Source organism: Podarcis melisellensis, assembly GCF_964234715.1.
Source record: "Podarcis melisellensis genome assembly, chromosome: 8".
Classification (NCBI taxonomy): domain Eukaryota; kingdom Metazoa; phylum Chordata; class Lepidosauria; order Squamata; family Lacertidae; genus Podarcis; species Podarcis melisellensis.
Window position 1 is genome coordinate 24,364,802 of NC_138540.1, and position 24,787 is coordinate 24,389,588.

Consider the following 24,787-nt stretch of genomic DNA (forward strand, 5'->3'; position numbering starts at 1 on the left):
AGGTGGGGGTTGGCTAAAGGTAGCTGGCAAGCCAGGACCCCATTTGCCCCCAGGGGAGATTCTTTGCAAAGTCTTCAAGATTCATTTGCCCATCCAGGGAGAAATCAGTGGGGTAGCCTCATGGGTGCCATGCCCAAAGTCCATGGGCCACATCCACTGCAGGGGACCCACCAGCCCCCAGCAAAATCAACACCCTCTTTTCTCCATCTCAGCGCTGAGCTGAGCGGCTTAAAGCCCCTCTGCACAGCTCAGCACCGCAACGGTGAAATGGCCCAGTCAAAGCATGGAGTTGTATGGAGAGGTTTACACCACTCAGTGGCAATGAGGGTGGCATGACCTGTGTGAGTGGCTTTATATCTGCTGTATGTGTGTGGCATACAACCCTTGGACCTTCAGCACACAGTCCTCATACTGAAAAAAGGTAGATGGGTTTTATCACCTGCTTCCAGTTCCTTGGAGAAGTTTACCAGCACAAGGAAGTAGAGAACTGCTTTATTCTGAGCCAGACCCTTTGGTCTATCTAGTTCAGTATTGTTTACACTGACTGGCTGTGGCTCTCCCGGGTTTTGGACAGAGGAAATCCCTAACTCTGCCTGGAGATGTCACAGTTTGAAGCTCTACTCTGCATGCAAAGTTGATGCTCTTTTAATTGAGCCACGGCTGCAGTTCTCTTAATAGTTGTATGCTCCTCCACAGATGACTGCTGTGCTCATTTATTACATCTGTGGATGAGAATGCACTGCGGCCCATTGCAAGTAAACTTACCCATAGACTTATAAAGCTGGAAGGATTCTTGGACATCACCTCCAGGTGTGGGGAAGCTATGGGCCATCCAGAGGTTGCTAAACTGTAGCTCCCATCATCACTTTTGGCTCAGGGATGGAGGGGGAATTCATGTGGTCTGCATTTTAATACAAACTTCTCAAATATGCCCCCCCAAACCACTATGTGAACCAAAACACAGTTCTCCTTTGAAACGAGCACTTCTCCAAGAGAAGATTTTCAACGAAATAGTCCAAGCAAAGACTGCATACAAGCAAGCATGCACATATTAGTGAAAATAACAGTCAAACTTGCATCCTATTGGAAGGTGGGGTAAACAGCTTGCAAAAATGCTCACAGAAGGGGAAAATGTGTTGCAAAAATGCACAAATAAGGGGGAACGTGTGTAAAAATGCGCGTGCGCACACACACACTTTTTCATGCTGTCTTATGTAAAAGGGGAAAAAATGCAATGTGCAATCTAGATTTAAGACTGGAAAAAGGAGAGGAACTGAAATTGACATCTCTTTCTATCTCTACCCACAGCTACACCTCGAGATAGTTCATGAGGGTCAGTCACTTATGCAAATGCCTTTAGTCTCACTTTCAGAATGGACAGCGCCCAAATCACAAAACCTTTAGCTCTTCCCAAGGGCAAAATGCAAGGGTTCCATTTTGCTAAATTTGTTATATGTATTATATATGTATGTATGTATGCATGTATGTATATATCCTGGGTTGTGTTGTTGTTTTTTTGGAGGGGCAGGGTTGCACACGTGTCATCTCCATCTTGGATCAAGGTCAGTCTTGTTAGAAAAAAATGCAAAAGGCAAAAAAAAAGAGTATCCTTCTCTTTTTCTAACAAGTGGTGGCTTGTTTGGAATTGGGGGTGGTGCAGTGGCTAAAGAGAAGAAGCTGAGCCATGAATGGCCCACGCTGGTTTTCTCTGGAGTGAGGCTACCCCTTTAAAGGTGCCTGTAACAAGACACCTGGAAAACTTTTTCTTTTGCAAAAAAAGGAGTGTGTTGAGATTTCCATGTGTTTAAACTGGCGGTGTTATTTCTCTCCATCCCTTCCTTCCTCCTCCCCCCCTTTCCATCCTCCTCCCCCTCCATTTCCTTTCCTCCAGTCTCAGTTTAATTTGCTAAACAACAGCATGGATCAGAGCACTGACAGCAGGGCCGCCTCCTCTAGCCCTTATAGCTCCGAGCACGCCTCCAATGTCCCGACGCTCTCGCCTTACTCGCAGCCCAGCTCCACCTTCGACACCATGTCCCCAGCGCCTGTCATCCCGTCCAACACTGACTACCCGGGGCCGCATCACTTCGAGGTCACCTTCCAGCAATCCAGCACGGCTAAATCTGCGACCTGGACAGTAAGTTGCATGGCTTGGTTTTTTTGGCTCTTTTGGAAGGCAAGGCCACAGCTCAGTGGAGGAACGGCTTCCCTTTGCATGCAGAAAGTCCCAGGCTTGATTCCTGGTGTCTCCAGGTAAATCTCATGCCTGAAGGTTTAGGCTGGAGAAGGGGAGACTGAGAGGTGAAAGCCATCTTCAAATACCTGAAGGGCTGCTGCATAGAATATGGAGAGAGCTTGTTTTTCTCCAGCGGTTAGGACCCAAACCAATAGATTCAAATTCCAAGAAAGGAGATCCTAACCTAAATATTGTGAAGAATTTCCTGACAGTAAGAGCTGCTTTGATAATGGGATGGACCACCTCGGAAAGTGGTGGACTCTCCTTCCTTGGAGGTTTCTAAGCAGAGGTTGGATGACCATCTGCCATGGATACTTGAGTTGAGATTCCTGCATTGCAGGCAGTTGGACTAGATGGCCCTTGAGGTCCCCTCCAATGCTACAATTCTGTGATTCAGTGAAGCCCTGGAACACCACTGCAAGGCAGAGAAGACAATACTAGGCTAGATTGACCAATTGTCCTACTCAGTGCTTTTTTTCAAGGGGTACTCAAGTGCAGCACCTTTTTTTGTTGTTGTTAAAAAGTGTGGCACTTACTATAACAACTTCATGGTGAGTACCAGTACCTATTTTTCTAGGGGGGAAAGCACTGGTCCTACTCCGTATAAGGCAGCTTCTCATGTCCTTCAGCTGGGGATTTGCCAGCCAGGAATGCACTCTCAATAGGTTGCCATCTTATTTATTTATTTTAGAACCTAAGCAACTGCCTTGTGAAGACTCAGGCCGCTGATCCATCTAACTCAGTGCTGCCTACACTGACGGGCAGAAGCTCTCCAGGGTTTCTGAAGGACCTGGAGATGCCAGGGATTGAATCTGAGCCCCTTTCCATGCTCAACATGTGCTCAACCCACTGAGTTATGGCCTTTCCTCAAATGCTGGTGCGTGACAATAGGCGTTCTTTTAAATATGCATTTGCCCATATTGGGCAAGCAGACTTTTCAGATGTGTCAATGCATCTTACAACCATCTTGCCTTTTTCGCTCTTCAGTCCAACTTTGGGAGCTAGGTCCATTATATGGGACCTCTTTCTCAACAAGCCAGTTCCAAAATCCCATCACACCTGGTGCAATGCAAGCAAAAGGGTGCAGGGCATAGCTGAACAGATGTGGCATTTAGTGTTCACTTATTACACATATATCTGATCATACAACTTAGTGCAGCGTGGGCGGGGTTTCCCATGTAGCAATGCATCCATGTGCTGACCAGACCTGATAGCCACAACAACAACAACAACAATTTAATTGTACCCCGCCTATCTGACTTGGTTGCCCCAGCCACTCTGGGTGGCTCCAGCCACTCTGTTTAAGTATGGCAAGTTGGTTGTGTCATATCCCTTTAGACTGGCAGTAGCCAAAAGTGTTGCCTTCCAGATTTTGTTGGACTACAATGCCCATCAACCCTGGCCTTGCTGGTTTGGGCTGATGGGAGTTGTAGTCCAACAACAGCTGGGGAGAGCACGCTGTTGGCTGTAACTCTTAGACCGTGCCTTCAGAACTGGCTTCATTCAAAGTCTCACCCACTGAGCTCTATCAGACAAAGCAAACCAGCCACTTTCTGCATCAAGGTTGAGAGGGGTCTGAACCCACTTCTCCAGTATCACTCAGGTTAAGCAGCAGGTTTAGCCAGTTCCCTTCCTCAGCAGTCTCCAATTGGTCACCACACATGTGGTACATGGTACATAGACAGGCATCCTTCTATGCTGCTCCTGTGACACACACGGCCTCCCTTCCCACATGGTTCCTGTCAGTAGGGATGGAGGAGAAACTCGATTCACTTCACAGTTAAAGGCAAGCCTACCTGTTCCACGCTTTCCGAAACAATATGCAAACGGAAACATGGCCATCCTTTGAAATTTGCGCTTCTTTGAATTTTTCAAGGCAGCCAAGTTACGGACAGCAAAAGCGCATTGGCTGAGGTGAAGAAGCATGCATGACATTAAGTGAAAACAACATGCAAAACTGTATTCTGTTTGGGGAAACTGCTTTGCAAAAATGTGTATATTAGGCAGACTTGCAGATAAGCATGTGTATATCAGGAGATCGTCACATTAAAATCATGGCGAATTTTCATGAGCCCTTTATTGGGTGTTTGGTTGTGGGTGGTTTTTTTTGTTGGTTTTTTTTTTTTAGAGAGAGAGAGAGAATAATAATAATAATAATAATAATAATAATAATAATAATAATCAGGAAATTGATGTGGTAATGTGGAGAACTGAACTTAAGACTAAGAAAAGAAACCGAGAAGCTTAAGATGACAGATTCACTCATCCTTATCAGTCAGGATAATGCAGCTTGAGTGGTGAGGAGAATGCCAAGGGCACCACAGCACCTTCTCCTCCTAAGTAAACTGTTTATTTGGGTACAAGGGCATTCTCGTTGGCAGGCATGTGGCTTTGGAATTCATTGCCAGACCACAAATGCTGCAGGCTTTCCTGAAATATTTGGGGACTCAGCCCCAACCCCAACCCTCTGCAGGCTGTCCTTTGAAGGGTTGTTACTGGGTTTCCCTTTGCTCCAGGCCTTTCATGATATTGTAGTAATTTTGAGTGGGTCGGCCTGCCATATCCGTCACTGTTCTCCCAGTATTCTATTCGCTAACTGTCGTCACTGCATTTCTGAGTTTTATTGCAAGTTGTCATGAAGGAGGCAGCATATAGCTGTTTCAAACCCATAAAATGGTGCTGATAAGGGCACCATCTCTGGGCAAAGCCTAGCCTCCATCACAGAATATAAGAAGCCACCTTAGACTGAATCAGACCACTGGTCCATCTAACTCAGTACTGCCTTCACTGGCTGGCAGTGGCTCTCCAGGAAATTCATACAGGAGTCTCAACATCTCACCTTGGAGATGCTGGGGATTGAACCTGGGACCCTCTGTATTCAACACAGGTGCTCCACCACTGAGCTACAGCCCTTTCCTTAAAACACAGGAACATAGTCAGCTGCTGTATACCGAGCCAGACCATTGGTCCATCTAGCTCTGTCTTCTTGACACTGGCTGGCAGCAACTTTCCAGGGCTTTGGGCAGAGGACATTCCCAGCCTCCCCTGGTGATTCTGCAGGGTTGCAGGACCTGTGGTCTTCTGCATGAAAAGCAGGTGGTCTACCACTAGGCTTCCCTTCCCTAAACTGAACTCCCTTAGCTGAGTGGTCCAGCCCAGAGTGACCAGGATCCCACAGAAAGGCAGAATTTCTTTTCATGGCACAGACCTTAATGTGATTAGTAATAGCTCAACATGGCTGCTAATGCCAATGTGCAGGTTCAATCCCTGTATGGGATGGCTGCATATTGCAGGGGGTTGATCCTCAGGGTCCCTTCCAACTTTACAATTCTATGATCACTACCTAGTGGTTGTTAAAAGGAGAGCTGGCACTCAGGCATTAAAGCCCATTATCTGCACACACATGCAAATATTGTAGCAAGTGTTCCGCTAGCTGTTAAATCATTGTGGTAATATTTATAAACCAGCCCAAGTTAAATGGCACGCACAAAACTCTTCTCATACTGGAAGGTGTTAGGATGAGCTCATCCCCAGTCTTGCATGCTACTGTCTAGCATTAAGATTTCAACTGATTTTTCACCACAAGCTTAAGCACACTTACAGTACCTGGGAGCCAGGTATGATGGGGAAAGAAATATGATTCAGTTTGCATTTAAAGGTGAACCTAATCTGTACTTTCTGCGACAAGACACAGTCATCCTTTGGAATGTGGATGTCTCCGAATCTTGCTGTGTCTTTCTCTAGTGTATCAGAATGCATATATTGAGGTAAAGATATCCTTTAAGGGTGCATATATTGGTGTAAATGATGTACCAAAATGTGCTGCGCTGTGGGGAAACTGCTTTGCAAAAACTGCTCACGTTAGGAAAACTTCATACCAATAACTAGCAGGAATTCACAAATGCGAGTGAATTTTCATGAGAAGTATATAAAAAAATTGGAATTCGGGCACTGATGTGGAGAAAACATGGGCTTGCAGCAGGAAAAACAAGAAACTGAAACAGACAGGTTTTGCCCATTCGCACTTGGGAGTAGCCCCGTTGAATTCAATGGAGCCCAACTCCCGAGGAAATGCACGCAAACTCTGGATTTACATCTCCTTGACTATAGTCCTGCAGACAGTTAGGCAGCTGCAATCTCAATGTGGAGATGCCTAGACAAACTCACCAGGGTGTAAGCCCCACCAAACATACTTCCAAATAAACAGGCATAGAACATGATTGCAGTTGTGTTCAGAATCTGAGATGTTGCCTGCTCTGTGCAATGGTGGCTTGCTTGTCTATCTATCATCTATCTATATCTATCTATATCTATCTATATCTATCTATCTATCATCTATCTATCTATCTATCTATCTATCTATCTATCTATCTATCTATCATCTATCTATCTATATCTATCTATCTATCATCTATCATCTATATCATCTATCATCTATATCATCTATCATCTATTTATCTATGCTTTAATCTCCCACCTTTCCTTCAAGGAGCTGAAGGTGACATACACGGCGCTCTTCCTCTCCATTTTATGTTCACAACCCTGTGAGGTAGGTTAGGCTGAGATGATGACTGTCCCAAGAAGAACTGCTTGGAATGTAAACTGTTTTGCCGTCAGTGGGGATACTTTTGAGTAAGTGTTGCTAGGGAAAGAGTGTCCATTGATCAGATATCCTGGGATTGCACATTATTTATTTATTTATTATTTAGCATAATGTATATACCATTTGAATACAATAAACCTCTAAGTAGTGGTTTGCAAGAAATATTAAAATGATCAATTTTTTAAAAAAGTAACGCTAAACACATTTAAAAGAGAATTAACATTGGTAATTAAAATGAGATCAAAACACTTGTCAGCATTGTTGCATTTTAATATTTTGCTGGAAGCCGCCCAGAGTGGCTGGGGAAACCCAGCCAAATGGGCGGGGCATAAATAATAATAACAACAATTTATTATTATTATTCTGCATGTCTGGATAGGCTTGCCAAAACAAAAATATTTCAAGCAGGTGACAAAAAGAGGCCTCTCTGCCTTGTATCAATAGGCAGGGAGTTCCAAAGTGTAGGTGCTCCCACACTAAATGATTGATTTCTTACAATTGTAGAATGAGTATTATGTGGCGTCTGTAACAGAGCCAGTTCTGCTAATTGAAGTGGTCAACTGGGCACACATGGGCTAAGGCTATCCCGCAAGTAAACTTTCCCCAAGCCGTTAAGGGCTTTATATACCAATTGTGATACCCTGAACTTGACCCAGTAATGAACAGGCAAACACTCCAGATCTCTGAGCAGAGGTATTGCATGCTGACAGGGCCTCACTCCTGTCTGCTCTATCTGCAGTTCCCAGGTCAAGCACAAGGGAAACCCCACATAGAGTGCATTGCAGTTATCCAGTACGGAGGTCACCACTGCCTGATGTACTATAGTTAAGCTGGCACATCTGGTTAAAGGAGCTTCTAGCCACTGTAAGTTCATGGGCCTCTGGTGGTAAAGCTGAGTTGAGATAACAGCTTGTCCAGGGCAACCCAGTAATGTCACAAGAGTTTGGACATAGATTCTCCAAGTCAATCCTATGGACCAAAGCAGATCTTTCTCCATTTGTCAATGTGCAGTTTGGGATAATCAGCCTCCTGGTGGTTTGAGAGAGGTTGTGCTTCCAGAAGAGAAAACCATCCCTAATACCACCCAGAGTTGCTTTCAAGTATGCTATACTCAGAGTAGACCCATTGAAATTAATGAATGCTGTAGGGGCCTCCCATTCTAGGGCAGAGATACCTGTACAGTGGTACCTCAGGTTACAGACTCCACTAACCCAGAAATAGTATCTCGGGTTAAGAATTTTGCTTCAGGATGAGAACAGAAATCGCACAGCAGTGGCACGGCAGCAGCAGGAGGCTCCATTAGCTAAAGTGGTACCTCAGGTTAAGAACAGTTCCAGGTTAAGAACGGACCTCCAGAATGAATTGATTATTGAAAGTCCCTAGGGGAGAGTAGAGATCTTCCAAAGGCCACTGTTTCCCTTGCTTCTACTCCGAAGAGAAATATATTTAAGGAGGATATTGACAAGCTGGAACATGTGCAGAAGAGGGTGACCATGACGACAAAGGGCCTGGAAGCCAAGCCTTATTAGGAACGGTTGAGGGAGTTGGGCATGTTTACCCTGGCGAATAAAAGACTGAGAGGTGATATGATAGGCATCTTCAAATATCTGAAGGATGCCCATGGAAGATGAAGCAAGCTTATTTTCTGCTGCTCCAGAGGAGAGGACACTATCCAATTGATTCAAATGACAATAAAGGAGATTCCAGCTAAATATTAGGCAGAATTTTCTGGTGGTAAGAGTTGATTGATGGTGGAGCAAACTACCTTGGAAGGTGGTGAACTCTCATTCATTGGATGTTTCTATGCAGAGGTTGGGTGGCCATTTGTCAGAGATTCTTTAGCTGTGATTCCTGCATTGCAGGGGATTGGATTAGATGACCCTTGAGGTTCTTTCCAACTCTGTAGTTCTATGATTCTATACATATTGCCCAGGGCTTTTTTTATCAGCTGGAACTTACTGGACAGCTATCTGATAGGGAGATTTCTATAACTCAATAGGGGTTTAACTAGGATCACCTTTAGGTGAACTATTTATTCTGCATTCATTATGATTTGTTTGCAGGGAGGCTATAAGATGTTGCATTAAGCATTTATTATCCCACACTTTGCATTTCATTTTCTGGTCACTTTCCTTATTCCATAATTTTTTATTGGGGGTGGTGGGGTCAACTTTAATTGCACAACCTGGATTTGCTAGTGTGTGATTGAATCCTACCTGAAAATATAGGCAGTCTTGAAGCACCCCAGATGCCCCATCAGCAGAATGTTGCAGAGACGCAAAATGTAATGCAAAATTTTGCTACTAAGCGCGCTCTCTCTCTCTCTCTCTCTCTCTCTCACACACACACACACACACACAATATTTAGGGGTATGTGTACCCCTGCATCCCCCCAGAAGAAGCATTATATATATGACTGTGTCCTGCAAAAATCTATATATGCTACTCAAGATATTCCAAATTTAATTTAATAAATTTAATAGATTTAATAAATCCTGTCTTTATTTATCTTCTCCTCAAAGTACTGAAATAATCCTGTAATGAAAAAGCTAGCATGTATGAAGGAGTCAATAAAATTGTTTTAGTATTAGTATTACTTCCGTGATGGAATGTTTTTGAATGATAGTGGCTCACTGTTGTTGTTTAGCATTTAAAATATCATTCCGCGCCTGGGTGTTCCCTTCTGTTATTCTGGTTCATCTTGGTACTCTTTCCCACACTTTTTTGTTTTGTTTTTAAGCTTTGTGTTCTTGGGGGCTTCATCACATTTGCTGAGGGGGTGAATTCCCTGGAACTCTTCAGCAAAGATTGGGAGGAACTCAGGTTCCCAGAGAGCACCTGCTGGAGCAAGGCTGTGCCTTCTGAGGGCAATAGGATGGGCTTGGGCGATTGACCACACAAATCTGGCTTCCTTGGAGAACAGCAGAGCAGTTCCAAAGGGAGTTCATGACAGAGGCGTGTGCAATTTATGCATAGCATAGACAGAAAGAAGTGCTTCCTCCTCTACTAGATCTTTAGGACCATCCAATGAATCTGAATGCTGGAAGATTCGGGACAGACAAAATAAAATACCTCTCAACACAGCCCATAGTTAAACTATGGAATTTGCTCCCATGAGAGATAATGATGGCCACCAACTTGGATGGCCTTCAAATAAATTTATGGTTTGGAAAAGAGTTCCAAGTTTGCTTCAGCATACAAGATACAAGACCATCTTTAACTCCATGGCATTTGTTCTTCTCAAAGTGCCCTGCAAACCCTTTCTTGTCTAATGCAGAGATGTTGCAGCTCAGACTTGGAGCATACAAAAACATCAACCACATTGTTGGCCTCTTGGATTGTCGTTTACTCTGAGTCTTAACGTTCTGGATCCCTTGTTTTGGATCTCCATTACATCACTGTTGGAGATCAGAATGTTCCTGCTCTTGGGTTCTAGACTCTTAAAGAAATTCCTGTTATGGGAACGGTGAGAAGAACACCAATTGTTGATAATCCTGCGTGAGGGATCCTGTAGGAGCATATTGCTCATGTTGCTCTGTCTCCTTCTATTTGTTCACATTCCTCTGGGGCTTCCCCCATTGTTGTCTAGAATGTGTTGCCTCGTGGGTAGGGTTGCTGCTCCAGCACACATTGGCCTTGTGCCCCTCTTACCCACATCTGAAGCAAGTAAGAGGCTCTCTCTTGGCCAGGGCATTCTCCCTGGAATGGGATAAGTCATTTGAGTCAGAAGGCTCGCTTTGTGACGGAAGGAACACTTCATCCTTTGGGGAGCAGTGTTCTTTCAGAAATACCATGGCTCTGTCCAGAGCATCTCATCCTTCCAACACTGTTGCAAAAGCATCAAAATTATCTCCTGGTGAGCTGATCAGAACAGAGATCTTTTGCCCATCATAAAAAAAGCCTGTTAGGGCCAGCTGGTCAGTTGGTGTTAGCACGCTTGCCACAGTCTCTTTCAGAATTCAGCCTTAGCCTGAATAGTTCCTGATGTCTCTTGCTAACAAATCCAAATGGAAATTCTAGCTTTCTTAAAGCTTCAGCTGCAGTTTCACAATGCTCAAGATGGATCAGCTGGCAATTCTCTAGGCTTTGCATAACGATCCCCATGGCAGAATTGCTTTCTGTGTCCCATTGGCATGCTTCCTTATCATTGGCTTTGGGTCTGGGAATCTCAATGCGATTTAATATGCCTTTTGCCTTTAAAAAAGGATCTCCAATCTCATTTTGCAATTGTGGAGTTTGTAAGCTTATGACAGATCATTGGATCCAGGGCTGTCATGGTTAAAAAACAAGTTTCCCCAAAATGCTGGAAATGCACACACACCCCACTAAAATTGCAAAAAATAAAAAATTGCTTGATAATAAGAATAAAACCTTTCTGGAGATTTGAACACAAACCTGGTGGATGGGGAAGAAAAGAAAAAAATGGTGGTTGATACCTATCCCCCTCAGTAAAAACAAATGGACAAAAATAAGTCTCAAAAACCCTTTCATGCACACAAGTGTGAGTCAGTAACTGCATATTACAACAGTTTCAACCCATACATGGAGGATAAGCCTATCAACGGCTACTAGTTGCTGGGAACTGCAGGAAGGGAGAGTTGAAATTACACTCAGGTCCAACTTGTGGGCTTTCCATTGAGGTATCTGCTTGGCCAGTAGGAAAACAGGATGATGCACCAGGTAGGCTATTGGCCTGATTTTGTAGGGCTCTTTCAATGATGAGGAAGTTCTTTGACATAAACCTCACTAAAATAAATGGAATGTACACAAAGGAGAGGTGGACAGTGCTAACCCAAGACATTTTGCTTCATGAGGCAAAGGATAAGATGCCCTTCCCCCAATTACATTCACAAAATCAGGCCAGGTGGACAGTTGATTCTTATTTCAGCTATGGTGATGGGACAGCAGACTAGTTTGGAGGATAATAATAATAATAATTTATTTATACCCCGCCCATCTGGTGGGCTTCCCCATCCACTCTGGGCGGCTTCCAACAGAATATTAAAATACAATAGTCTATTAAACATTAAAAGCTTCCTTAAACAGGGCTGCCTTGAGATGTCTTCTAAAAGTCTGGTAGTTGTTTTTCTCTTTGACATCTGGTGGGAGGGTGTTCCACAGGGCGGGTGCCACTATCGAGAAGGCCTTCTGCCTGGTTCCCTGTAACTTGGCTTCTCGCAGCGAGGGAACCACCAGAAGGCCCTCGGCACTGGACCTCAGTGTCTGGGCAGAATGATGGGGGTGGAGACTCTCCTTCGGGTATACTGGACCAAGGCCGTTTAGGGTTTTAAAGGATGGAGGTCAGACTGTGGGTGGCATCTACTGGACTTATTTCCAACATGCTGCCACCATTTTCTGCTTCTCTTCATTTGTCACCAGAGGCAGCCACCTCACTGAACCTTGGCTGCAGGCAGCTGTCCAAGATGAGAGTGAAGAGGACCAGTAGGGTGTAGCCAATGAATTAACCAGAGAGTCAGAAACAGAGAACCAATCAGTAGGGATGGAGAAGAAAGCCACTTCCGCTCGCATCTAAAAGCGAGCTTATTTACTCCCTGAAACAAACGGGCGAACCGAAACAACAGCCATCCTTCGAAATATGTACTTCTCTAAATTTTATAGTGCAGTTCTCCAGCAGAGTAAAATATGCAAATAAATAAAGCATCTAAACGGGTAATGTGTGCAAAAGTGAGAAACCAAAACAGACAGATTTGCCTGTCTCTGGCTGTAGCTCCCAGAGAAAAGGATCAATACTGTGGAAACTGTAGGTCTGTGAAGGGCGTAGGGCTCTCCTAACAACTCTCGGAATCCTTAGCAAACTAATGTTCCCCTGGATTCTTTGCCATTTAAAGTGGCACCATAGGGCTTTAACTGCATGGTGCAGATGAGGCCTTAAAGTTGAACAGCTGCTGGAATGCCACAGCTTCCCCATCCCTGACTTCTGGAAGTGTTCAAACCTGCAGTTCTCTGGCTCACCAGAAGTGTCCCAGTTTGATCCCTAGCATCAGAGCAGGAGTGCTCTGATGGTGTTTCCTGCTTGGCAGGAGGTTGGACTTGATGGCCCTTGTGGTCTCTTCCAACTCTTCTATGATTCTATGATCTTCCTACAGACACCTTCACAACTGCCATGTGTGAATTGCCATGCAAGCTCCTGGTATTTATAGCAACCCAATCCAGAGGCTTCCCCTCTGCCAGCCAGTCAAAGTTCTGGCATTACAAACCACTATTCCCTTTTGTGCTCTGAGCATACTCAGGTCTTGGGTAGCTTATCATGGCTAGCCCTCAGCCTCAAGGCATGGTGACTGCTGCAGCAAAAGATTGCTTGGGTCTCTCTTTAGCAGCTTCTGCTGCATCTCCATAATCATCTTCCTCCTCCTCATCATCATCAACCCCTGAACAAGGACCTCATAGGGTAAATGTATTTGTTTAGAGCAGGGGTGGTGAAGCTCATGCCTATGAACAGAATGTGGCCATCCAGATTTCTTTGCCTGGTCCTCAAGGCTTGCCCCAGGCTACACCCCTTCCCCACCTATATCCCCTTCCGCAAGGTCACATCTGTCACCAGCCCCACTTAGCACCTTCCTGGGGCGTTTTAGCCTGGGTGGAATGTGTCCTTGACCATCACTGTTGCTGACCTGGATGGAGAATAGAGAGAGGGGTGTTTGTGTATGCTTGTAGAAACTGGTCCATTTTACAAATGCAAAACTTTACATTTCTTGATCTGGCCCCTTTTGTCTCTGGCCAAACCCACCACCAGTGTGGGACCTCTGGAAGGTTGCCCAGATGAGAATGTGGCCCCTCAAGCAGGAAAAAGTTCCCCACCCTTGATTTAGGAGGTTTACACCCAACCTTTTAATCAAAGTGACTTGTAATAGATTGCAACAGCATGCCCTAAATCCACACAGCCATGCACTCTCTTTGTCCTCTGGCTGGTGGATGGTGCCTGGCTGGTTGCCCCCCAAACTATGATGTTCTTCCTGAGAGGCAGAGGGTGAAATTTCTCATTAGCCTTAGTATTGCGGCTGTTAAGATCACAGAATCATAGAACTGGAGTTGGAAGTGATCCTGAGGATCATCTAGCCCAGGCACAGGCAAATTCGGCCCTCCAGATGTTTTGGGACTACAACTCCCATCATCCCTAGCTAACAGGTCCAGTGGTCAGGCATGATGGGAATTGTAGTCTCAAAACATAGGCCGAGTTTGCCTATGCCTGATCTAGCCCAACCCTCAGCAATGCAGGGATATGCAGCTGTCCCATACGGGGATCGAACCTGCAACCTTGGTACTACCAACACCATGCTCTAACTAACTATAAATAATAGTACCAGAGTGTGCCTCTGTTCAGTTTTATTTTTTTAACAAAATTATATACCCCTTGATTGTAGGGAAAGCGGTATCCAAAAAAATAAAAAAACAAACTTATCAGTAAAAAAGTAAATAAATACAGCCATGATTTAAAACATACAGAAATTTAAAACCACAATAGAATAGACGAAAGACAAATGGAAACTCCTACGAACTTCCTAAACATCTGGGTAGGCTTGTCTAAATAAGAAGGCAGGCACCTGGGCAACTGACAGATGGGACAGAGAGGAAGAAGTCCACTTCGTGCATCTGCTCCTTCTCTGGCTGATGGAGGGGGGCTGGCTAGTCTTGCCCCCATTGCTACAAGCTCTTCCTTGAGAGGCAGCTGGTGCACCCTCCTAGGGTCCTTTGACCTCCTGACTAATGGACCAGTGGGTGCTCCCCTTCAGCTCTGAGGTCCTGGGTCAACTCGTAGAAACCCCACATCCTGGCAGCAACCCCCCCCCCACACCGCCACTCTCCTGTTTGTGATTCATTTTCATAGTGGGTGGGAGGCCAGAGAAGCTGGCTCTCTGATCCATGGGCATGATGGAGCATGTCAGTAGCCCGGCAGCATGTGCAAAGCTATCAGGCTGTCTGCCTGCAGGAGCTGCCTGGACGTGTCAAAACCGGGAGCTGATCGCAGCTGCCATATCTGCCCCATGCCCCCCCTCCTCTCCCCTTGCCACGCCAGCCAGCTGGTAACTGATAGATAATTAGTATTTTTCTCAAGTCCAATTGCTGCAGCAGCAATGGCAGTTGTGGGACACGCTGCCTCCCTTCTTTAGCACTCCCCCAAAAAGCATGGGAGATGCTTGAAGTGAGAAAAGCACCTTTGGCCCTCCACGCCTTGTATGCTGCTGTGGAGACTTGCAAGAAGGTGAGGACCTAAGCACACAGAAGAAGAGGAGGCCTGATGGACACCTAGCCCAGCGTCCTGCTCTCAGGGTCATCAGCCAAATGCTTGTGGGAAGCCCACAAGTAAGAGCCGGATGCAGCAGGGAATACAAACTTCACTGGAGGCTTCTAAGTAGAGGTTGACGGTGGCCATATTGACAAAGTGATTCTTTAGCTGTGATTCTGGCATTGCAGGGGGTTGGACTAGATGACCCATGGGGTCCCTTCCAACTCTCCAATTCCATGATCCTGTGATCCCCTGCCATTCCCAGCAACTGGTATCCAAAGGCACACATTGTCTCCATCTGTGGAGGCAGCAGATAGCCATAGCAGAGAGTAGCCACTGATGGGTATCCTCCATGAATTTGTCTAACCCTTGTTTAAAACTTATTCAAGTTGGTGGTCATCACTGCTCCTTGTGGGAGTGCGTTCCATTGTTTAACTATGCACTGTGTGAAGAGGTACTTTTGCCCGTCCTGAATCTTTCAGCATTCCGCTCCATCGGATGGTCCTAGTATTACAAGAGGAAGAGGGCGAACTTCATCCCATCCTCTTTCTCCACATAACTGCATACAACTCTATCATGATCTCCCATTGGGAGCTGACTTGGTGTTCTGCAAGGAAGTGGCCTTGTATAGTCCAGAACCCAAACTGTCACCTGCTTCGGGCAAAAGAAGGGGTAATGAACATGTCTAGCTTGCATTGTTTATATTCTGCCATCAGCGTAAACTACACTTAATAAATGTAACTCTCTGCTCGAGATGCTTCAAGTCCAAATTCAGACCAAAGAGTTGGAGTAGGGTTGCCATGTCTCTGGAATTTCCTGGATGTAGCTGGCAATCGGAAACATTGTCTGGGCAGAAATAGCTGAAACTATGGCAAGCCATGTTGGCAGTGTCATTTTTGGTGTGCCCCCTCTAAAAAATAGCTCAAAAATGTCAATATTTTCGAGCTCAACAACTTTTCCGTCCATATTTGAAATATGGAAACCCTAGTTTGGAGTGAGGAAGTGGGCAAAAGAGGAGAGATAATGAATGGAGAGGAAAAGGAAAGGGGGATTATTTCCAGCAATCCAGCAATCGTGCACACGCATTGGTTTCTTCCAGTTTAAAAGTGCTCATGTGAAGCAGCCTTATAGCTCAGACTCTTTGTTAGTCTCACCTAGGCTGCAATCACATGACAGTTTGTCACAACTTTCCCCTTACTGTAACATTCCACATTAAATTTTAGCTTTCATCCAACATCAAAGCCACTTCTGGAACTATAGAGGAATGTATAGTGCAACTTTAGTGCTCATTTTCATGTTATTTGCTTCCAGGGAAAAAAACTCATTTGCAGATAATATGGAAACGAGTGCTAAACTTGCACTATATTCTCTATAGTTCTGGAAGTGACTTCTACATTGTGTGAACTTTCAAGAGTTAGCAGGGCCATAGTATGATGAATTCGCTCGCAGGATTTGTTCTATGAGCAACAGAAGGAATTAGAGATTATTGAATCATTGTTATGATATAAAAGATAGAAGATAGGGTGCTGCAAGGGGGAGAAATAAAAAAAATACAATGGAAAAGGGATTGCGAAGCTGACAAAACAAAAGAAAAAATCGTGATATATTAGAGTGTATATGTTACATTGTCATGTATCGGAATGTTTATGTGAAATTGCTGGAAATTTATTAAAATATATTGGAAGAAAAACAGAGTTAGCAGGACCAGCCCACCGATTAGACAGGGCGAAGCAGCTGCCTCAGGCAGTGGAAGCTCTGTGGGTGCCAGCAGAGAAGTGGCACCAGCAGTGGTGCCAATTTCTGGGAAGATCTTACTGGAAATTGGCACCAATGCCAATGGCAGAGGCAGCACTGTGTAGGTGGCACGGCAGGCGGCTCAATGGGTGGAGCTGCACCTCAAGCATCATGTGCTGCCCCTGACAGTTGAAGAAATGTCATGCAAAATGGAATAAACTGCCCTGTGAATGCAACCCCAGTTTTTATCCAGCAAACAGAGTCTTTGGCCCCCTCCAGGTAACCCTCTTTACTGAGCCTTCATCCAGATTTGCTTGCACAGACAAGGGAGAGATTTGACTGGGTTGTCTCCCGTGTTAGTCCTACTCATTGCAGACACACAGGAATTAATTGATGTGACTAACCTCTGTCCATTCATTTCAGTGGGCCTACTCTGAGTATGACTTCCTTGGCTGCAACCCTTTGTTGTTGTTTAGTCGTTTAGTCATGTCCGACTCTTCGTGACCCCATGGACCAGAGCACGCCAGGCACTCCTATCTTCCACTGCCTCCCGCAGTTTGGTCAAACTCATGTTTGTAGCTTCGAGAACACTGTCCAACCATCTCGTCCTCTGTCATCCCCTTCTCCTTGCGCCCTCAAGCTTTCCCAGCATCAGGGTCTTTTCCAGAGAGTCTTCTCTTCTCATGAGGTGGCCAAAGTATTGGTGCCTCAGCTTCAGGATCTGTCCTTCCAGTGAGCACTCAGGGCTGATTTCCTTCAGAATGAATAGGTTTGATTTTCTTGCAGTCCATGGGACTCTCAAAAGTCTCCTCCAGTACCATAATTAAAAAACATCCATTCTTTTGTGATCAGCCTTCTTTATGGTCCAGCTCTCACTTCCAAACATCACTACTGGGAAAACCATAGCTTTAACTATACGGACCTTTGTTGACAAGGTGATGTCTCTGCTTTTTAAGATGCTGTCTAGGTTTATCACTGCTGCTGCCCAGCCTTTATTGAGTGTTTGTTATATGACATCAAGCATTTCTGCTGATTTGCTTGCACGGTGTTTACACATCTTTGTGTTGGTCGTTTGTTCATCCCATGCCTTTCGATCCCATTTCCTTGTCACTTTCCTAATTGCCAAATGCCTTTTTTAAAAGTGCATTTGTTGTGCTAGGGGTGACTCCAATTTAACCATGCAAACCCCAATTAACAGGTATGTGCTTGAAGCCCCCCTGACTATCTGAAGATGCCCTAAATGAGATACTGACTATCTGAAGATGCCCTAAAGGAGAAACAATGATAAATTGCAGGTGATCAATGGCTGCTTGTCAAGATGGCTGTGTATTACCTCCCATTTCAGAGGCAGCAGGATGCTGAATACTGGTTCCTGCAAATCACAAGTAGGGAGAGTGTTGTTTTACTCAGGCCCTGCTAGTGAGCTTCACAGAGGCATCTGGTTTGCCAGTGTAGGGATAAGATAGCCCCTTGGTCCAATTCAGCAAGGAACCTCACTGACTGCTAGAAGTCCAAGTGCAACGGTTGCTTTTCTTGTTGAGTTCACCTGGAAGGCATTCCTGCCTTTCCCCCTCCCCCTTTAGCTTGTTGAGGCTCTCCAGTTGCATGGGCAGGATCAAAGATGATCCCTTGTTGCATTAAGGCCAGATTAAGAGCATTAACCATAAACTCCCACAAATACTCATGCCAGATTTCGACAAGAGTCTCTCGCATATTTGAATGCAACACTAATTTTAATTGCTTTGTTTTCCTCGCATTGGAGTGATTCTGTGAATTCAACACAGGCTCCCTCTGGGGCCCATCCCCATACCTCAGTTTCACAATCTGTAAAATCAGTAGGCAGGGGAAATAGTTGTTCACCTTCTTGCGCTCTAAACCTGGGTTTGTTGACATCAGTGCCATAGCAGGCAGATAGAAAGTTTTGTCCATATAAAGCAAGGGTGGGGAATCTCTTTTGACCTGGGGGCCACATTTCCTTCCAGACAACTTTTCAAGGGCCACATGCTAATAATGGGTTGCTCCAGTGGCTATACTGGGTGGCGCAATGAATGTAAATTTCACCTTTGTACAGTAGACTAGTTTCTGCATACACACACACAACTCTCTATATTCCATCCAGACAAGCAAGAAGCACAGTCAGAGTTCAATGACACATTCCAGAAAGGCAAAAACATGCAAGGAAGGTGCGAAATAGGGCACGGCCATTCTGGCTGGGGATGATGGAAGTTGTAGTCCAAAACATTTGCAGGGTACTAGGTTGGTGAAGTCTGTTCTGAAAGTAGTCAGGGCTGTTATCTTGGTAACCTAGCAATATCTATCAAGTTTCTTCCTTTATAGGCAAAGTGGTTTTGATTTCACAGGGTCATTCATGTTTGTTATCAAAGGGCTCGTTTCTTTTATTACTCATTAATTGAAATGATACTGGGTTGGTCACTCAGGGTGACAACCAACAGCCTCCTACTCAGCATCCATTGAAATTAATGGAACTAAATTCGGCATGTTCATTATTTTCAATGGGTCTGCTTTGTATAGGACTAACGTTGAATGCAACTCACATTCATAAATGTCACATTCATTTTGTTCCTCACATTTTTATTAATTTACGCATTCTTAAAATATACTGCTTAATGCAATATTGAAGTGTGTTATGAAAAGACATTAAAATTAAAATTTAGCAAAAAAAATTAAAACCTAGATAAAAACAAGACAAAACTACATATCACGAATAAAACTGAGCATTATACAGAGCAGAGTTAAAAAGGAAAGCTTGGGGGGAAACCTTTAAGTTTTAAAGATGTCTTTAAAGATCATTATGGCCTCTGCCTCACAGATTCAATTGGACTTGCTCCCAAGTAAGTGGAGTTAGGGTTTCAGCCTAATTTGATGTTGTTTTCCCTTCCACTGGGGCAATTTAGAAAATAAATCGAAAGCTACTAGGACCAGTTAACATCAGCTCCACTGTGGACAGAGATGGTTAAGCACTTTCACCCAGCACAGATCGAGTCAGGAAAACAAAGTCCATTCATTTCCACTAGTTTTTGGAAAATGAAATGACTCGTTCTTTTTATTCATTACAAAATGCACCCACCACTACCCTACACTGTAAAAGTTGTGTTGTTCCATTGGCTATTGCATAGTTGGAGATTGTAGAGCACGGAAAATTTTCAGAAAAGGACAGCAAAAATAATCATGCAGATGGAGCAACTACCTTATGATGAAAGGTTACAACATTTGGTCTTGGGTTTTCTTCTCTCTTTTTTAAGTTTAGATAAAAGGCAAATAAGAGAAGACATAGTTGTTGTTGCTTTTGTTATCTGACTGTTTGAGAGACAATGGACAGGAGTGTATAAAATCTGACATGGTGTGAAAGTAGTGGGGAAATACATGAGGTGGGGAGTAATTCTTCAGGCAGTGAATAAACTGTGGAATCAGTGATGACCACCAACCCAGATGGCTTTAAAAAGGGAGTTAAATACATTTGTGGAGAATAAGGCTATCATTAGCAACTAGCCGATATGAGCTACATTTTACCTGCATTGTTAGAGGCAGGATCCCTCTAAATACCAGTTGCTAGGAATCACAAGTGGGGAGATAGCCCTGTTGCCCTCTTTGCAGGCTTCTCATAAAGTAACAGGCAACTGGTCGGCCACTGTGAAAACCAGCAAGCCCATCACTGTCCGTGTCAGGGGTAGCAAGATCTACAAAACCTACTGCTCATTGTGTAAAGATTCCGCCAGCTCTGGACCACAATACCTTCCAAGAATGTTTCCTTCCCGCCCCCACCCTCTGCGCCCCGATTTTGGGTGGGTGGGTGAGTCTTGCTCTTATCCATAATAATGAAAAAATAAAATAAAATAAGGAGCCAAGCTTTGCGGTAGGCATGTGCTCTCATCTCCCAGGATCCGTCCTAACAGATTTGGCCAAGCTGGTTAACGGTATTTGCGGTTTGCAAGATCCTACATGTCGAAGGGAAATGACAGACGCATTATTATCACCTCTCCACTGCTATCTGCCCAAACCTGCCCAAACCAGGGAAGGGGGTCCTTGCAGCTGCTTGCTCAGGGAACGCAGAGAAATTAGCAGCCCGGGGCGCAATTTTTTTCCCTTTTCCCCCCACCCCCCTTGCCTTGCTCCCTCTTTCCAGGGTAGCAGTTTCCTTAGGATTCATTGACTGCTGCATCCCCAAACACATCTGGAGGAAAAACTCTAATGAGGAGAATGGAATGCAAAAAATAAAATAAAAAATCATCCTAACAAAAGAAAAATTAAGGGTGTGGCTTTTTAGGGGGGGATGAGGATAGGAATGAGTAGGAAACAACAGTAATGGTTTGGATCATTTCCTTTAAGAAAGAAGGAGGACAAACCCCTCCCTGTGCTTTTCAAGTCTAGACACTTCTGTGTCAAAAGCTGATGATAAACGGGATCTTATCAGTTGGGATTCTGTTGAGACACATCCACCTAGCGGTTCCGGACACAGAGATATTTCTCTGAAGGAATATTTCTGGGCAAGGCAAGGCTAGCCTTCAGCTCTCCAAATACTAAAGGGGGGGGGGAGAGAGAGAGACATTCATTGCCTTGTCTCTGCCTTGTCTCCCTCTTTTATTTTCTACAGTGTATAAGGAGAGTTGGATCTTGCTATGAGGCAGCCAGAAGAGACTTTAAGGGCTGCAGAGTGGGAGGTGGAGAGATCCGATCTGGCAACTGGGTATGGGCTGCAGCTGTAGTGTGTGCATGTGGGGGGGGGGGAGCTCAACGCCTTGCATGCAGAAGGTCCCAGGTTCAATCCCCAACATCTTCAGGTAGGGCTCAGAGAAACACCTTCCATAGCCTTGGAGAGTTGCTACCAGTCATTGTGGACAATCCTGAGCTAGATGGAGCAATGGCCAGGCAGTTTTTCTCTGCAAGTGTTTCTCCCCAAGTCAACTGAGAGAGAGTATGATGCCCTAGCACAATAAGCAAATGTTGTTAATCTATTTTTGATGGCCAGGCAGGCTTAGGACATGAGAGTCTAGGAAAAACAGTGAAGGGTCTACTACGACATATTGATTTGCATCCAACTGACTTCGTGCAAGACACCACTTTGGGGCAGGGATGTATCCAATATATAGATATAGGCGCTGCTGGAATAACAAAACGATATCCAAAAGAAATCTGTGGAATCTGTCTCTCAAGAATCGTCCAAAGAGGAACGCGGGTGGTGTTGTGGTCTAAACCACTGAGACTCTTGGGCTTGCCAATCAGAAGGTCGCGCTTCGAATCTGCGTGATGGGGTGAGCTCCTGTTGCTCTGTCCCAGATTCTGCCAACCTAGCAGTTTGAAAGCATGCCAGTGCAAGTAGATAAATAGGTACCACTGCGACGGGAAGGTAAAAAGCATTTCCGTGCACTCTGGTTTCCGACACGGTGTTCCAATGCACCAAAAGCGGATTAATCATGCTGCCCACATGACCCAGAAAGCTGTCTGTGGACAAACACAGCTCGGCCTGAAGCAAGATGAACACCCCATAGTTGCCTTTAACTGGCAACTATATCTTATCTTATAAAATGCAGTGATGGTCATTGACTTGGAAATCTTTAAAGGGGGAATTAGACAAATTCATGAAGGATAAGGCTGTCAGTGGCTACTGGCTGTGATGGCTATGTTCCACCTGCATGTCTCAGAAGCAATTGCTGGGATACCAGTTTCTGGAGCTCGCAAGAGGGGAGAATGCTGTTCCATTCAGCTCCTGCTTGTGGGCTTCCCATTGTGGCATCTGGTAGGCCACTGTGTGCTGGTCCTGATGGGCTAACAGGACTATTGTAAACATTTCATACACATAATGCATTCAAAGGAAAGAGCAAAGAAAATTCCCCATATTTGAAGAATCCGAACCAAGTGCCTAATTGCATGGGACATCCATTTGCATAAAAAATAGCAAAGCCATCACCTGTCCCTATCACCCCAAAAGTGTGTCTTACACCTGGTTTTCGTTTTACACCTAGACCAGGGTTTGGCATATTTCAGGCTAGTCAGTTCTACTCTGCTTTTTAACTAGAACCCCCAAGATTTTTCAAACCAGATGCAGAATAGGTGTTGTCAGCCATGATACAATACTTCACAATATGAGAATGATTATTTATTGCCTCTCATTCACCCTCTTCTCAGCCACAATGTCCACCATATCAGCTGCTGCTGTTGTTTTCAGTTCACTCCATATAGGACAAATACCAGGGACAGCTCCTTTGAAAAATTGCCAAATCAAAAGGCCAAACAACAAAGAACACCAGTCAGCTGTAATGATCCTGAAATGATCTGGTCTTTTCTCCTTGCAATAAAGGAAGAGGGAAATGGAAACAATGAGCGTGGTTTTCTTTTTATAACTAGACCAGGGTTTTGGCACATTTCAGGCTAGTCAGTTCTACTCTGTCTTTAGCTAGAACCCCCCAAGATCTCACAACCAGATGCATAATTGGTATTGTTGGCCACATAATGAGCCTAGTTGGTGCCTCCTAGGTGCCTCCCTGTTGGGAGACAGGGAGCCCAACAGTAGGCCGAGCCAGAGCTGATGACAGGCAGAGCCAAAACATTCCAGTTTTGCACCAAACCTTCTCCCTGCTGGGTTCTATAAGAACAACAGTGAGATTAAAGAGGAAGAGGAAGCTGACGGGCCATGCTGCCCCTCGAACTGAAATAAACACAGGGTGTTAGAGTTCAGCTAGGAGACCCAGCTTAGTGCAGTGGTTAGAGTGTTGGACTAGAAACTGGGAGACCAGGGTTCAAATTCCCACTTAGACATGAATTTTACTGGGCGGCTATGGGTCCCTCACTGCCTCTCAGCTTAACCTGCCTCACAGGGTTGTTGCGGGGATTAAATGAGGAAGAGGGGAGAACTATGTAACCCACCTTGAACTCCTTAGAGAAAAGATGGCATATAAATGCAAAAAATAAACAAAAATAAGAATTGTTGAGGTGTTTGTCCAAATGGACCAGCCTCCACAGTCTGAGCATAAGAGTTTCCAGTTAAGTCACTTGGTTGTTAATTTATTTATTGGATATATAACCCACACTTCATCTTGAAGGAGACCAGGATGGCATCCTTTGTTTAGCAGCTGGGAGCCGGAAAGCACTTGTTGATCTGCTTCAAATCACCCAGAGATCCAGCAGAATAACCCAGTCTACTTTCTGCTCAGCCTAGAGGGCAACATAGGAGAAATCTGCTCCACTGCCCAGTGGGGAGGAGTTGCGGTGGACCGCATGGCCACCCACTCCCCACCGGGGGTGGGGGACTTTATCCCCCGTTGCCTAGGGGATCCCGGCCACGTCAGAGCCCGGCCAGCCAATCCACTGGCTGGGGGGCGTGGCCGGATCCATTTAAACTGAGGAGCGAGCCAGAGGATTTCTTCTTTGGCTCGCTTCCTCAGTCACCCGCCCTCCCTCCCTATTATGCAGGTTAGGCAATGGCCTTGCTATGGACTTCGGTTGGTCGCCTTGGTTGTCTGAGGGGCCTGGTAGGAATTTTTCCACTTGGCAAATTGGCACTGGCCACTTGTTTTTTGCCTACCTCGTAGCAATAGTCACAACTTTGTTAGGGTTGCGGGAGTCAGATATAGTCAGGTCCAATCAATGCTTAAGCCAATACCACTCACATTCTGTAATTCAATAAAGTTGTGGCCAAAATTTGCCCAATAACATAAACCTAATATCTGTGTTCTTGTGTGAGGGGGTGGCTGCGGGGTCTCGACACGCAACCTCTTCCTCTGATTTCAGCCCACTAACCACTCATTAATTGGGCCCCATCATTAGTGTTTGCAAATGACGATATAAATCGCAGCCTAAGGCCCTCCTTCCCTGGAACTTGTTTTGTTACAGGGTTTCTCGCCCTGGGCAGGTTGCAACAAAGCAAGGGAAACGTTTTTAAAGCAAAAATGGAACCACTAACCCGAAACAGTCTTACAATATTGTAGCGATGGGGGACGTCAGGCTCGAGGGC

At 45.0% G+C, this 24,787-nt stretch overlaps 2 protein-coding genes across 4 annotated transcripts in view; both read left to right on the forward strand.

The window, feature by feature from the left end:
• MRPS16 (mitochondrial ribosomal protein S16) overlaps positions 1 to 24,787 on the forward strand; it is a 249,029-nt gene that overhangs the window by 155,380 nt on the left and 68,862 nt on the right. The gene's annotated exons all lie outside the window — the stretch shown is intronic.
• Positions 1 to 24,787, forward strand: part of TP73 (tumor protein p73) — a 70,237-nt gene that overhangs the window by 17,289 nt on the left and 28,161 nt on the right. For both annotated transcript variants that reach the window (XM_081923624.1, XM_081923625.1), the window contains exon 2: positions 1,892 to 2,137. In XM_081923624.1, coding sequence (XP_081779750.1) covers positions 1,892 to 2,137 — 246 coding nt within the window. The remainder of the gene's footprint in view (positions 1 to 1,891; positions 2,138 to 24,787) is intronic.